This window comes from Anomaloglossus baeobatrachus, chromosome 1 (assembly GCF_048569485.1).
Source record: "Anomaloglossus baeobatrachus isolate aAnoBae1 chromosome 1, aAnoBae1.hap1, whole genome shotgun sequence".
Taxonomy (NCBI): Eukaryota; Metazoa; Chordata; class Amphibia; order Anura; family Aromobatidae; genus Anomaloglossus; species Anomaloglossus baeobatrachus.
In genome coordinates this window covers 748184610-748199413 of record NC_134353.1, presented here as the reverse complement: position 1 = coordinate 748199413, position 14804 = coordinate 748184610, and the positions used below count along the sequence as shown (strand labels likewise).

The 14804-nt window shown below is 46.2% G+C and overlaps 1 protein-coding gene across 1 annotated transcript in view; it reads left to right on the top strand.

The window, feature by feature from the left end:
* P2RX4 (purinergic receptor P2X 4) overlaps positions 1–14804 on the top strand; it is a 101718-nt gene that overhangs the window by 23877 nt on the left and 63037 nt on the right. Inside the window, exons 3-5 of the mRNA XM_075323592.1 lie at positions 1290–1361; positions 1643–1715; positions 10169–10265. Coding sequence (XP_075179707.1) covers positions 1290–1361; positions 1643–1715; positions 10169–10265 — 242 coding nt within the window. The remainder of the gene's footprint in view (positions 1–1289; positions 1362–1642; positions 1716–10168; positions 10266–14804) is intronic.

The window sequence follows — 14804 nt, the reverse complement described above, 5'->3', positions numbered from 1 at the left end:
GTGCAATATTTTGTTAGTGCAGATTTCCATCAGTTTATACCTGTATTGTAAGAATTTTCTTGTTATTATGGATGTAGGCACATATTGTGATACCAGCTTTAATATCCATATGAATTACATACTGCACATGTACATTGTGCCCATTCTATTTATATATTGGTAATTGTATTGGTAATAGGAAGGATTATTAATTTTCTTATTTTTGATATTTTTTTGGGCTATGTGCAATATTTTGTTAGTGCTGTTTTCTATCCCTGTATACCTGTACTGTGAGTTTTGTTAGTATTATGGGAGTAGGCACTTATTGTGACACCAGCGTTAGCAGCTGTTACTAAGTCATCACTTCACCTATATATGCTCACAATTTCTCCAGCCATGTGGCACCTTGTCTGAACTATATACTGATTAAAAGCACATTTTTCTGGACATACGATCATTTTCCTCTTTGTTTTGGTTGTCTCTTTTTAGCGATCGACCTTTACGTATACAGTCCTATTTGCTATGCATTTGATCCAAATAAAATAATTTATTTTTAAAATATTATTTAATACTTGCTTAGTTATGCATATTTATACCCTGCTAATGTCCTTTCGTTCTATAGATCCCACATTGTCGAGAACAGATAACTATGTTCTTGCCACCATTTTGATTAGTACAGTAAAATGAAAGTAAAATCTGTATCCCTGTAATACAGTGGTAAATCTAATTTGCTAATGACATTTATTTGAGATTTAGAATTTAAGTTACTGCCAACTCTTTATTTCTCTCATAACCTTAGGTCCTTAAAGGGACTCTGTCACCAGGTTTTTGCTATATAAGCTGAAGCCAGCATGCTGTAAGGGTTAAGTGAGGAAGTTCAGGCATGCCTGTGTTGTCACAGTCCGATCTTTTGTTTATTTGCAATGTTTGTTTTAGAATACTGGACCCTTATCATGGGTGTTGCTAATTGGCTCCTGCCATGTTGTCTGGCATGCCCCCTGCTGTGATTGTGCATTCACTGTGAGGTATCAATCTCTATTGAGAGCCTTGTGTGGGCGGGACAGCTCCCAGCTCTACTACACTCAATTATTGGATAATGTCAGAACGGCTGCACACAGTAATCGAAGATAAACATGGTTAGTCTCAGAATCTCTCTACCTACAACATGCTGCTCTCAGATGAAGTAGCAAAAACCTGCTGACAGGTTCCCTTTAAGTATGCTGTCCCACTTATCCTCTGTAACTTGTCCCCTAACAGGACACGACTGATGTTTTATTAAACCATAATTTACTATATGTTATTTATTACAGGAGGAAAATGCATTCTTTGTGATGACAAATGTAATTCTGACACCAAATCAAACACAACGCCAGTGTCCAGAGGTGAGCTGATATCTCCCGGATTTGCTTAGATTTCAATTTTATGTTAAAGTGGTTGTCTGCTTTTGACAGTCTAGTTTTAATAAACAGTTGCTCCTAAAAATGTGTTCAATGGGGGTCCTGCAGCTTGGACCCTCTGGCATCACATGTTCTTTTCCTCTTCAGCACTACCTTAATATATTTCACAATTACACATTGTCCATTGAAAGACCAATCTTTCCTTGTACTTCAGCACTTTAATACAAACTACTATGGTTGAATTTCATTTATTTTTTTACTCCTAGCTACCGGACACTTCCACAATATGCAAATCTGATCGTAACTGTACCCAAGGTTATGTAGGAACGCACAGCAATGGTATGGCCTCATATTAATACACTTTATATGTTTATATATACTTACACAGCAGACTGTGAGTTTTATTTAGTTAAGAGCACACAGCTATATCCTCGAATCATGAAACATAACCTTCCTAAAGAATGAAGTTTTAATTTATAAAAAGCAGACGTTACTCATTTCAGCACAAGGTTGAAATCTGCCATAAATCTCAGCTTTCCTAAGGATTTGGTTTAGATTTTGTTAAAGGGAACCTGTCAGCAGAAATTTCCCCTAAAACCTAACAGATTCCCCCTCTGCAGCTCCTGGGCTGCATTCTAGAAAGGTCCCTGTTATTATTGTGCCCCCTTTCTGACCAAAAAAAGAGTTTATAAAGTGGTACCTTTTTGGCTTCGGATTCTATAAATGTGACACGGGGGCGGGCTGCCTGATGGCCGTTATTCTGCCCCCTGGTCCTGTATGCCGCCCCCATCGCTGATTTCCATACTTGTGGACGCCGCCCACTGCTCCAGCCATCCCCGCGCATGCCCAGTGCTCATCTCTCGTGGATGAGCACTGTGCCCAGTGTCACCGCTGGTGACGTGCGCGCAGGGTTTAGATTATGGGCGGTGCTGTGATGTTTATTACCAAGCAACCGCCCATAATCGCGGGACCGCGCTTTCCCCCTCGGCCTGCTTTGTTCTGCGCAAGCGCGCTGCTGCTGACCTCACGTCACCTCCTTCCCATCTTGCCCTGAGGCAGGAAATAGATGGGAAGGAGGTGACGTGGGGTCAGCAGCACCGCGCTTGCGCAGAATGAAGGATGCCGAGGGGGAAAGCGCGGTCCCGCGATTGCTTGGTAATAAACATCACAGCACCGCCCATAATCTAAACCCTGCACGCACGTCACCAGCGGTGACACTGGGCACAGTGCTCATCCACGAGAGATGGGCACTGGGCATGCGCGGGGATGGCTGGAGCAGTGGGCGGCGTCCACAAGTATGGAAATCAGCGATGGGGGCGGCATACAGGACCAGGGGGCAGAATAACGGCCATCAGGCAGCCCGCCCCCGTGTCACATTTATAGAATCCGAAGCCAAAAAGGTACCACTTTATAAACTCTTTTTTTTTGGTCAGAAAGGGGGCACAATAATAACAGGGACCTTTCTAGAATGCAGCCCAGGAGCTGCAGAGGGGGAATCTGTTAGGTTTTAGGGGAAATTTCTGCTAACAGGTTCCCTTTAATGTAGAAAATAATTCTCAGGTGAACGTACCCCTAATGGGAATCCTCATCTGTGTACACTGTAATATTACTTTACAGGGAATCAATTCTGAGCTGGGTTTTTTTTTTTCTTGCAGCTCCATTAACTCTCAAAGAAAGATATTTAATGATTTCTGTTTTTTAGTTTGATTTTGCATAATTAATTCCTAAAGATAATTTTGTTGTGCAATTTAGAGAACCCCCTCCGGCTGAACATATTTCTTAAAAGAACAGGTTTTACACTGCATTCTGAAGCTCTGTGCTTTTGTTACGATGATGCCTCACATCGCAGGCAGCTCTCATCCGTATCATATCACTGTCTGCCAGGAGGACAGTATGGTTATCCTCCCCTCTATTCTCTGCCTGCAAGGGGGACAGTATTGTTATCCTTGCCTCTATTTTCTGCCTGTTAGTGTATTTTTTTGTGACACATTGTATTTCATGTTAGTGGTTATCCTTGCCTCTATTTGCTGCTTGCTAACAAGACAGTATGGTTATCCTTGCCTTTTGTTGTCTGCCTGCTAGGGGGACAGTTTTCTTTTCCTTGCCTCTATAGTCTGCCTGTTAGGACCGTATTCTTATCCTCCCCTCTATTCTCTGCCTGCTAGGAGGACAGTATTCTTATCCTTGCCTCTATTTTCTGCCTGTTAGTGTTTTTCTTTTTTGTGACACATTGTATTTCATGTTGGTGGTCATCCTTGCCTCTATTCTCTGCCTGGTAAGAGGCGGTATGGTTATCCTAGCCTCTATTCTTTGCCTACTAGGACAGGATGGTTATCCTTGCCTCTATTCTTGCCTGCTAGGAGGACAGTATGGTTATCCTTGCCTCTATTCTCTGCCTGCTAGGAGAACAGTATGGTTATCCTTGTCTTTGTTTACTGCCTGCTAGAAGGACCGTAGCGTTGTCTGTGCTTCTATTTTCTTTAACACTAGAAGTCCCAGAGAGGGGTCATTTAACATTTCTACCTTTGGGACCTAGAGACTGGTTGAATGACCTGAAGGATTTTAGCTAACATCCTATAATCACCGTCTTTTGTTCTGTAATTAAGGCCATTACTGTCGCACCACAGGAGGTTGTTGTTTTCCATTGAGTTTAGCCATTTAGTTTCTAGTTAGTTCTAGTCAGTTTGGACTAAGGGTCATTTGACCCTCTTTCGGGACTTCAGGGGGGAGCTCGAAATTTCTGGGACTTTTAGTGTTAAAGGGATTCAATCTATCAGTAACATCAACTAATTGCTAATTGCAATTGGTCAATCTTACTTTCTTGCCAATTTCTTGGGAATGCAGCAAGATATAGACAATATAAATGACCTGTATTCCCATATATTCGATATTGGGGGTTCATTTCTGTTTAAGATTCTAAATAATAAGTACATAGTCACGGAGGCTGTATAGTCATATCCAACTGTAGTCTGTCTAATCATCATGACAGTCTTATCTTCATTGATTCATGAAGTGCCAGTGCTGTAGCTTTCCATTGGCGGAATCAGACAGAAAAGGGCCCATTCTGCAAGAACAATATACGGGCCCTCTGCAGCCCAATAGCTCTTCATAATGCAAAATTCCTCATGCTTGGGAGGTAGACATGAGTCCCCTGTACCTCTTGGTCCCTGCACAGGTTTCACCAACAATATGTCTGCCCATGTCTCAGTATGTTAGACCTGAAAGCAAATCTACAAGGAAAAAATAAGCAACGTGTGCATTTAGGGAATAGCATTCACTTTGCTGGGACTAGGAAATCCAGATTATATGACAAATCTACACAGAAAAATATGACAAAAAAAACAGAACAAAACTGCAACATGTGCATAGACCTTGAGTGTGACGCATAGTATTCCTTTAAAGCTGGGTTTACACACTGCAACATCGCAAACGACATCGCTGTAACGTCACCGGTTTTGTGACGTTACAGCGACCTCCCCAGCGACATTGCAGTGTGTGAAACCTATCAGCGACTTGGCCCCTGCTGTGAAGTTGTGATCGCTACAAATCGTTCAGGACCATTCCTAGGTCCTTTGTTTCCCGCTGTGCAGCATGCATCGCTAGCAAGTTTCAGTGTGTAAAGGGGACTTTACAGCGACTCCGCGGCTCTGTCTGTGTAGCGTCCTGATTAGCGGTCACGGGTGAAGGATTCACCGGTGACCGCTAATCCCCCGAGTGACTGAAGTGTCCCCCCCTCTCTCATACTCACCGATCACCGGCACTGCACGGCGTTCCCTCTGCTCCAGCGGCTTTTCCTTTTTTTTTAAAAAGCCGGCCGCTCATTAAACAATCTCCTATTCCCTGCTTTTCCCCGCCCACCGGCAAATATGATTGGTTGCAGTGAGACACGCCCACACGCTGAGTGACAGCTGTGTCACTGCACCCAATCACAGCAGCCGGTGGGCGTGTCTATACTGTGCAGTAAAATAAATAAATAATTAAAAAATCCGGCGTGAGGTCCCCCCCAATTTTAATACCAGCCAGATCAAGCCATACGGCTAAAGGCTGGTATTCTCAGGATGGGGAGCTCCACGTTATGGGGAGCCCCCCAGCCTAACAATATCAGCCAGCAGCCGCCGAGAATTGCCGCATACATTAGATGCGACAGATCTGGGACTGTACCCGGCTCTTCCCGATTTGCCCTGGTGCGTTGGCAAATCGGGGTAATAAGGAGTTATTGGCAGCCCATAGCTGCCAATAAGTCCTAGATTAATCATGTCAGGCGTCTCCCCGAGATTCCTTCCATGATTAATCTGTAAATTACAGTTAAAAAACACACACCCGAAAAATCCTTTATTAGAAATAAAAAACACTAACAAATTCCCTCATTACCAATTTATTACCCACAACAAAGCCCTCCATGTCCGGCGTAATCCACGGTCCTCCAGCGTCGCATCCAGCTCTGCTGCATGCAGGTGACAGGAGCAGCAGAAGACACAGCCGCTCCTGTCACCTGCACGCAGCTAATGAAGAGAGCCGTGTGATCAGCTGAGCTGTCACTGAGGTTACCTGGATCCAGCGGTGGATGCAGCGGTGGCCGCGGGTAACCTCAGTGACAGCTCAGCTGATCGCGCTACTCACCGCCGCTCCGGTCAGCTACACGCAGCAAATGAGGTGAGTAGCGCGATGAGCTGAGCTGTCACTGAGGTTACCCGCGGCCACCGCTGGATCCAGGTAACCTCAGTGACAGCTCAGCCGATCACACGGCTCTCTTCATTAGCTGCGTGCAGGTGACAGGAGCGGCTGTGTCTTCTGCTGCTCCTGTCACCTGCATGCAGCAGAGCTGGATGCGACGCTGGAGGACCGTGGATTACGCCGGACAAGGAGGGCTTTGTTGTGGGTAATAAATTGGTAATGAGGGAATGTGTTTGTGTTTTTAATTTCTAATAAAGGATTTTTTCGGGTGTGTGTGTGTTTATTTACTGTCACTTACAGATTAATCATGGAAGGAATCTCGGGGAGACGCCTGACATGATTAATCTAGGACTTATTGGCAGCTATGGGCTGCCAATAACTCCTTATTACCCCGATTTGCCAACGCACCAGGGCAAATCGGGAAGAGCCGGGTACAGTCCCAGAACTGTCGTATCTAATGTATGCGGCAATTCTGGGCGGCTGCTGACTGATATTGTTAGGCTGGGGGGCTCCCCATAACGTGGGGCTCCCCATCCTGAGAATACCAGCCTTTAGCCGTATGGCTTTATCTGGCTGGTATTAAAATAGGGGGAACCGCACGCCGGATTTTTTAATTTATTTATTTATTTTACTGCACAGTATAGACACGCCCACCGGCTGCTGTGATTGGGTGCAGTGACACAGCTGTCACTCAGCGTGTGGGCGTGTCTCACTGCAACCAATCACATTTGCCGGTGGGCGGGGAAAGCAGGGAATACGAGATTGTTTAATGAGCGGCCGGCTTTTTCAAAAAAGGAAAAGCCGCCGGAGCAGTGTGAACGCCGTGCAGCGCTGGTGATCGGGGATCGGTGAGTATGAGAGAGGGGGGGAAATCACCAGCAAATGAGGTGAGTAACGCGATCAGCTGAACTGTCACTGAGGTTACCCGCGGCCACCGCTGCATCCACCGCTGGATCCAGGTAACCTCAGTGACAGCTCAGCCGATCACACGGCTCTCTTCATTAGCTGCGTGCAGGTGACAGGAGCGGCTGTGTCTTCTGCTGCTCCTGTCACCTGCATGCAGCAGAGCTGGATGCGACGCTGGAGGACAGTGGATTGCGCCGGACATGGAGGGCTTTGTTGTGGGTAATAAATTGGTAATGAGGGAATTTGTTAGTGTTTTTTATTTCTAATAAAGGATTTTTCGGGTGTGTGTTTTTTAACTGTAATTTACAGATTAATCATGGAAGGTGTCTCGGGGTGACGCCTGACATGATTAATCTTGGACTTATTGGCAGCTATGGGCTGCCAATAACTCCTTATTACCCCGATTTGCCAACGCACCAGGGCAAATCGGGAAGAGCCGGGTACAGTCCCATATCTGTCGCATCTAATGTATGCGGCAATTCTGGGCGTCTGCTGGCTGATATTGTTAGGCTGGGGGGCTCCCCATAACGTGGGGCTCCCCATCCTGAGAATACCAGCCTGCATCCGTATGGCTTTATCTGGCTGGTATTAAAATAGGGGGGGACCGCACGCCGGATTTTTTAATTATTTATTTATTTATTTACATGGCACACAGAGCCGCGCGGCATTAAATGAAGTCGGGTGAAGTTCACCTGCTTTTTTGACACGTCCCCAACGACCAGCTAGTCGCTCTGCAGGTCCGGATCGCTGTTAGGTCGTTGGCCAGGTCTGCCTGTTTGACAGCTCACCAGAGACTTTGTAGCGATCCCGGCTAGGTTGAGATCGCAGGTTGGATCGCTAGAAAGTCTCAGTGTGTAAACCCAGTTTAAGGTTTAATCCTGCACGGTTTGTTTGTGTTTACTTTATTTGAATGTAAATTCTCCATGTTATTTTGATGACCAGAGGCGGTCTTATCCCTTTTCCCGAATTGTTCTTCCAGGGAAAGGGACTGTGTTATATGTCTCATGTGGTTTTTGTTTTGTTTTGGGTTTTTTTCCTAATAAAAATGAACCTGATTTAAAAAAAAAAAAAAAAAAGTTTAATCCTGCTCCACCTTCGCCCTGAGCCTGTTTTCCCCTTCCTGATCAGGCCATTTTTTCCAATTTTGACCAGTGTCACTTTACGTGGTAATAACTCTGGTTATATTCAATATATTTAATTGATTCTGAGATTTATTTTTTTTTGTGACACATTGTATTTCATGTTAGTGGTAAAGTTTGGTTAATGTGATTTGCGTTTATTTCTGAAAATATCGACAATTTGACACCTTTTTAAACTTTGAATTTTTACCTGTGGAATGTTAGTGTGAAGTGTAACGCAGACACTGTGTTGTCCATTAATAATCCCTGTTTTCTATATGAACTACTTGTAAACCCAATCACACATATTCCTCTTTAGGGTATGTTCACACATGGTGGTTTATTTTTTTAATTCTGCTGCAGCTAAAACCTTTTTTCTTGAAAGTAAAAAGGCTGCATATAAAACATTGGCAAACGGCTGCATTATTTGTTAAATTTTTCAGTCAGATTATATGTGTGATTTATCTACAGTACATGCAAAAAAGCAAAACAAGTGTTAGGCTATGTGCGCACGTTGCGTTGTGTCCCTGGAGAAATTTCTGCAGCGATTTAAAGGCCCATGTGCGATTCAAAACGCTGCAGAAACACTGCGTAATGAATGCAGTGTTTCAGAAGAAAAAAAAAGCCGATGTCATGCGCTCTGGATTCTGGCTCTCCCATAGACAGAGTGGGAGCAGCATCCAAAGCGCACGGAATAATTGACATGTTGCTTTTTAGAACGCAGCGATTTGGAACCAAATTTTGGCATCCAAATCACTGCGCTCTCAAACGTAACGTGTGCACGTATTATGCACAATCCTCATAGATTGTGCAGGGGACGCAGGTTGCATACATTTACGCTGCAGTGCAATACGCAGCGTAAATGCATGAAATTCGGCAACATGCGCACACAGCCCTATGCCTAATTTCTTGCAGCGTTTTTGTACATTCATAACTTTCTAAGGCCCTGTGCACACAATGCGGATTTGTTTCTTCAGCAAAAAATGCACCTCTTGCTGAAAACGCATCCAAGAACGCATGAGTTTTTTTTACCACGTTTTGGTGCATTTTTGGTGCGGATTTATCACATTTTTGCCTGCGTTTTTTTAACATTGGCAGTGGCAAAACATGCAGAAAAGAAGTGAAATGCTACTTCTTTTTGCTGCTGCAGAAATTCTGCATCAAAACCTGTAAGGAAAAAAGACGCAATGTGCGCACAACATTTTGTATTTCTCATAGACTTTTGCTGGGGAAGGACTGCATGAAGCTTATTAACAATAACTGCACCAATCCTGCAGCAAAACCTGCAGCAAAAACGCAGTGTGCGCACAAGGCCTAAGGCTATGTGCCCACGGGACTCTGTATCCGCGGATTTTTCTGCAGCTAAATCCGCAGCATTCCCCCGGAATCCGCACCTTTGCATAGGTGCGAATTTGACGCGGATTTCGTTGCGGATTTTGCTTTTTTTTGACATTCACTTGAATGGGCAAAATCCGCAGGTAAATCCGCAGGAATAATTGACATGCTGATGATTTTTCCGCAGGGAAATCCGCATTATTTCCGCTGCGTAAAAATCCACAGCGTGGGCACAGCAGTTCCCAAATGCCATAGAAATGGCAGGGGAGTAGCTGTGCTGCAGATTTTTGAAAAATCCGCAGAATTTCCGCAGCAAATTCCGCGCATTTTCCGCAGCGTGGGCACATAGCCTAAGGGTGAAGAAACGCTGTAGAGATTGAAAAGCTGCAGATGTTGTAAAATGCTGCAGTGCTCAAATGAATTCAGTAAGATAATAACCTATATGTGCAGTAGATTTCTGAAATCGCGTAGATTTTGCTGGTTCTGTAGCTTTTCTTCAGTAAAAAAACCAAAACTGCTGTGTGAACATAGCCTTAGTCCCATTGTTCTCTTTTTATGTAGCAATATCAGATGCCTACGTCTTTAGATCATTGTAGAGGTTGCATAAGTGGATGTTCCCTTTCAACTGAACTGGTTTTGTAATAGAAGAAAACTGACAAGGGAAAAAATAAACTACGCAAATGGGTTTATATCATGTTAATGCTCACTAATTTTCTTGTTGTTGATTTTAACCGAATGTTACAATCTTCTGTCATGTAGGAGTACAGACTGGCCGCTGTGTCCCTTATAATGAGGCCGTCAAGACCTGTGAAGTGAATGCGTGGTGTCCAGTAGAAAACGACATAACTGTTCCCATGTGAGTGGTGCAATTTACTAAGTATCTGCAGTATAATTCCTAAAGCCCACTACTCATTAGACCCACGGTGGCCGTCAGAATTATTAGATGGTCAGGACTTTCAGTCAGTCATAAAGTATACAATGATGACTTGTAAAGATGGAAATCACTAAACTCTGGATAGACTTGTTTTGAGCCTTTGGGTTAGAGGTTCGCCAGTCTAAATCCATAAGTCCCGGTATAGAGCTGAAAACTGCACTCAAGTAGGCGATATACATACTCCAGGCCAGGGTCGGACTGGGGTGCCAGGGGCCTACCAGGGAAATTGCCTCTAGGGGCCCGCACTGTAGCCACCATAAACGTTTTTATTACTTGTACATTTTCGGCTTCTCTCAGTATAACGTGCGCCTTTTAGCAAACTCTACAGTGCGCATAGAGCCCTGTCCTGTGCCTGCAGATAGCACAGAAGAGCCCTGTCCTGTGTCTGTAGATAGCGAAGAAGAGCCCTGTCCTGTGCCTGCAGATAGCACAGGATTTCTTGTAGCATCTTCTTTATTGTAGTTAATAATGGAATCTATTATTTACAGTCAGTCGCAGTTTTTCTTACACACGGACATTCCTTGTCCTAGGAAAACCACCGAGTCCATCAGCCAAACAATAATCAAAGAGAAGCAAAATGTTATCCAGCATCTTCGTATGGAAACATTTACTAACATTAATCCCCCTCTGCCGCCATCTATCTGGGAAATCCCCTGTAAGGGTGCGTGCCCAGCCGTCCACGATCAGTGTTTGCAGCATGTTGGCTGTAGCATGGTTCAGCTGCATCCAAAACGCTGCGTTGTAAGTACAAGCACAGTGGAGGGATTTCTAGAAATCCCGTGCCCAATGTGCTTCTTTTTTCCGCAGCAAACACTGACCTGCGGATCTTCTTTCTAGACCGCAGCATGTCAATTGTTTGCTGCGTAATCACACGCTCCTCCGTAGGGAGAACACAAGCGAGAGACCGCAGCGCACTGAACCCTGATCGTGGGTACAAGCAGCTGCGGTCTCCTGCGGAGGAGACTCGCGGCCCCGCATGTCAGGACCTGTTCCATGCAGAACACAGTGAGTCCTGATCGTGGGCACATACCCTAAGAGTCAGTATGTGGAGGTGTGAAGCATTACCACCCAATACACTTTACCATTTGGAGACTCTGGTGAATATTTGTCTTCACTATAGTTTCCAAACTAGTCTTACATGTTGGTTAAACTCTTCACTAGTCCTGTGTATTCTGACAACACTGCTCTATAGACAGATCAGTTTTTGTTTTTTTTTTTTACATATACAGTATTAGTACAGGAGGAGCTTCAGTATAATCATCACATATAGAGGCCCCCTGAATAGTAATTACATATAGCCTAAGATAATGACACTGACACTGGGGGTACAGGATAATGACACTGGGGGTACAGGATAATGACACTGGGGGGGCACAGGATACTGACACTGGGGGGGCACAGGATACTGACACTGGGGGGGCACAGGATACTGACACTGGGGGGGCACAGGATACTGACACTGGGGGGGCACAGGATACTGACACTGGGGGGGCACAGGATACTGACACTGGGGGGGCACAGGATACTGACACTGGGGGGGCACAGGATACTGACACTGGGGGGTACAGGATACTGACACTGGGGGGTGCAGGATACTGACACTTGATATCAAAGAATGGGAAAGCTGAAAGCTGAGGACAAGATGGATATTTATCAGACCATAGAAAAGATAGATGATTAGGAGGAAAAGAGCTTCTTTCCCTCAGCACAGCACCCAGCTTTCCCAATCCCATCCCATGCTGTGACTGCTGCTATCCCTCTTTCCCTAATCCCTACTACTGATATATGTCTACTGTGTGGACTTCACTCACATCATGCAGCAGGGACTCACACACGCCCAGCACCCCCCCAAATTACACACACCCTGGCTGCACCCCCCAAATTACACACACCCAGCACCCCCCAAATCACACGGCACACATCCTTTTCCGTATAATAATAATATTATTATTATATTACCCCCTCTCTCAATCACACTGAAATCGCATGTGCCACACACCCTGTAACACTTAACACCCCTCTGTCACAGTCTGGACCCCCCCATATGCCACTCACCCTGCACATCCCCCCTCCCCCCCATGTCCCACTCACCCTGCACACACCTTCCTCCCCATGTACCACTCGCCCTGCACACTCCCCTTCCCAATGTCCCACTCACCCTGCACACCCCCCCCCATGTCCCACTCACCCTGCACAGCCCCCCCTCCCCATGTCCCACTCACCCTGCACACACCCCCTCCCCATGTCCCACTCATCCTGCACACACACCCTCCCCATGTCCCACTCATCCTGCACACACACCCTCCCCATGTCCCACTCATCCTGCACACACACCCTCCCCATGTCCCACTCATCCCCCCCCCTCACCGGACACTTCTTCCTCGGCACATCATCCCTGAACGGCAGCTCCTGCCCAGCTCCTCCCACAAGGTCACATGGGCATGAGTCATCACAGGTCCTGCTGATGGATGCACCACTAGAATGCATCTTCTTCCTCTCAGATGGATCCTGCTCTGCCCCTGCCGCGCTGCATCAAACCTCCGGGTGCCTCCAGGTCACGAGCGCCCCTCCCCCCCCCCCCCCCGCTGTCATCTGACTGCTGCCTGCAGCCTGCATACAATATTATCACCTGCGGTGGTGTCTGGCGAGCCCCGGCCGCAGGTCATAATACACCCGGCGGGGGGCCCTGCAGGCTGCCGGAGACAGCATAAATTACAGACAAGGGCGGGGCCTACCGGGGGTTTCCCCGATACCCCGCCACGCCAGACCGAGCCTGCTCCAGGCCAGAATCCAACAAGATGGGTGAGGCTGCGCTCAATGCAAGTGTACTGAGTGAGGCCATGTTATCTAGTCAGGTGCTGGCCTGGAGTAAGTACATTATATATTTGACCGCCATTCCCAGCGCTGACCCCCAACAAATCCTCGCAACTCACAGTGCATGTGCTTGGAGGAGTCACAGGTCTGCGGTCACATAGTGACCAAGATAGAGTGCAGACTTGTCATTCTAGACCGGACAACCCCTTTAACCTGTAGCAGTGTCATAATTGTCATTTTATTATAAAAGGAGAATTTATATATAACCCGTTAATTGTGAACAAAATACCTATTAAATACCAAAAATGTTTATCAATTGACAAGATTATATATCAGGTCAAACTAGCAGACCAATTAAATTGCTATTAAATAAGCATAGATCAGCTAATAGATTACATAACAGAAAAAAAATGAAAAACAAGGTGTAATGGATCAAAAAGAGAAGGCACTAGTGTAGCATACATTGTGTTTTTGTTTTTTTTCTAAAAATAAAATAGGAACAGTTTGCACTGGTAAATGGTGGCAAAAGTGTGCCATGATGGAAGAGAAAAGGTTAAAGCACCAACACCAGCGGTTTTTTTTTTTTTCTTTTTTGCTGAGTGGTGCTTTTATATCTGAATCCCCTACCCCCGTTCTTATACCTCAACCCCCCCCCCCCCTCTGATGGCTTCGTCCTGTTTCGGTGATGCTCCAGTCCCATGGCACCATCTTGTGCCCATAACGTCTAACTGGCCGAAAGTCAAAAGTTACATCACAAGCTCACAATGCAAGAGCCAGAAGAAGGCCAGAATGAGGCTATCATAGACTTGTACTGATTTGTGACCTCTGGCATGCTCCATGAAACACTAGAGCTGCTGTGTCGCCCCGCGCATTACCTTCAGGTGCAGATGGTCGCCACAGACTTGGAGATCTTCTGGTCACAGGTAGGATGATTTCTGTTGGATTCGTGACGCCACTCTCGGTATTGCGGTCAGGGCGACCGCCACTGCAGATTAGGGGACGCCTGGGGCTGATGTTGAATGCAGTTAGATGTAGTGGCCTCCCGAGAGTGAGGCTGGCCCCAGGGCCCAGTTTGGGTGTGTAGAACCACAAGTCGCAGAATGACTCGCACGCACAACCAGAATGTCCTTCAGGGTTTTTACTTACGTCAGGTGGCAGGGTGAGTAACCGGGGCGTAGCTGTGATGCACAAAGCAGGAACCAGGCTCCTTCAGGCTGACTTGTGAGGGTGGCTACTGACTCACCTTCCTAGCCCTTGTGTTTTTGTGGTGACCCAGACTTGTAGTCCTACGGGGTCACCCAGGGAAGTTGCTTCTGCCTGTTCTCTCCTTTTTCGGACCGTCTGCTTGTAGCCTGGACCAGGTCACTCCGGCTGCTTGCCTCTTGTGAACTATGGGCCCTCTCGTTGCTACGTGGCTCCGGACTCTGTGGTGTTATGGTGGAGGGTATGAAGTACCCCCACCTGCAGGTTTGGCAGACCAACTGAATGGGACCCTGCGCTGGGGACCTGTAACCCCGTGTAAAAAAAATCATACCCATAAATAGCCTGGGTCTCAGCTTCCCATACACTGTAAGTTTTTTAACTGCATGAGAGGACACACACAAGCTAGGGACCCCAACGTAGAGAAATACTTTGGCGTAGTGTTGG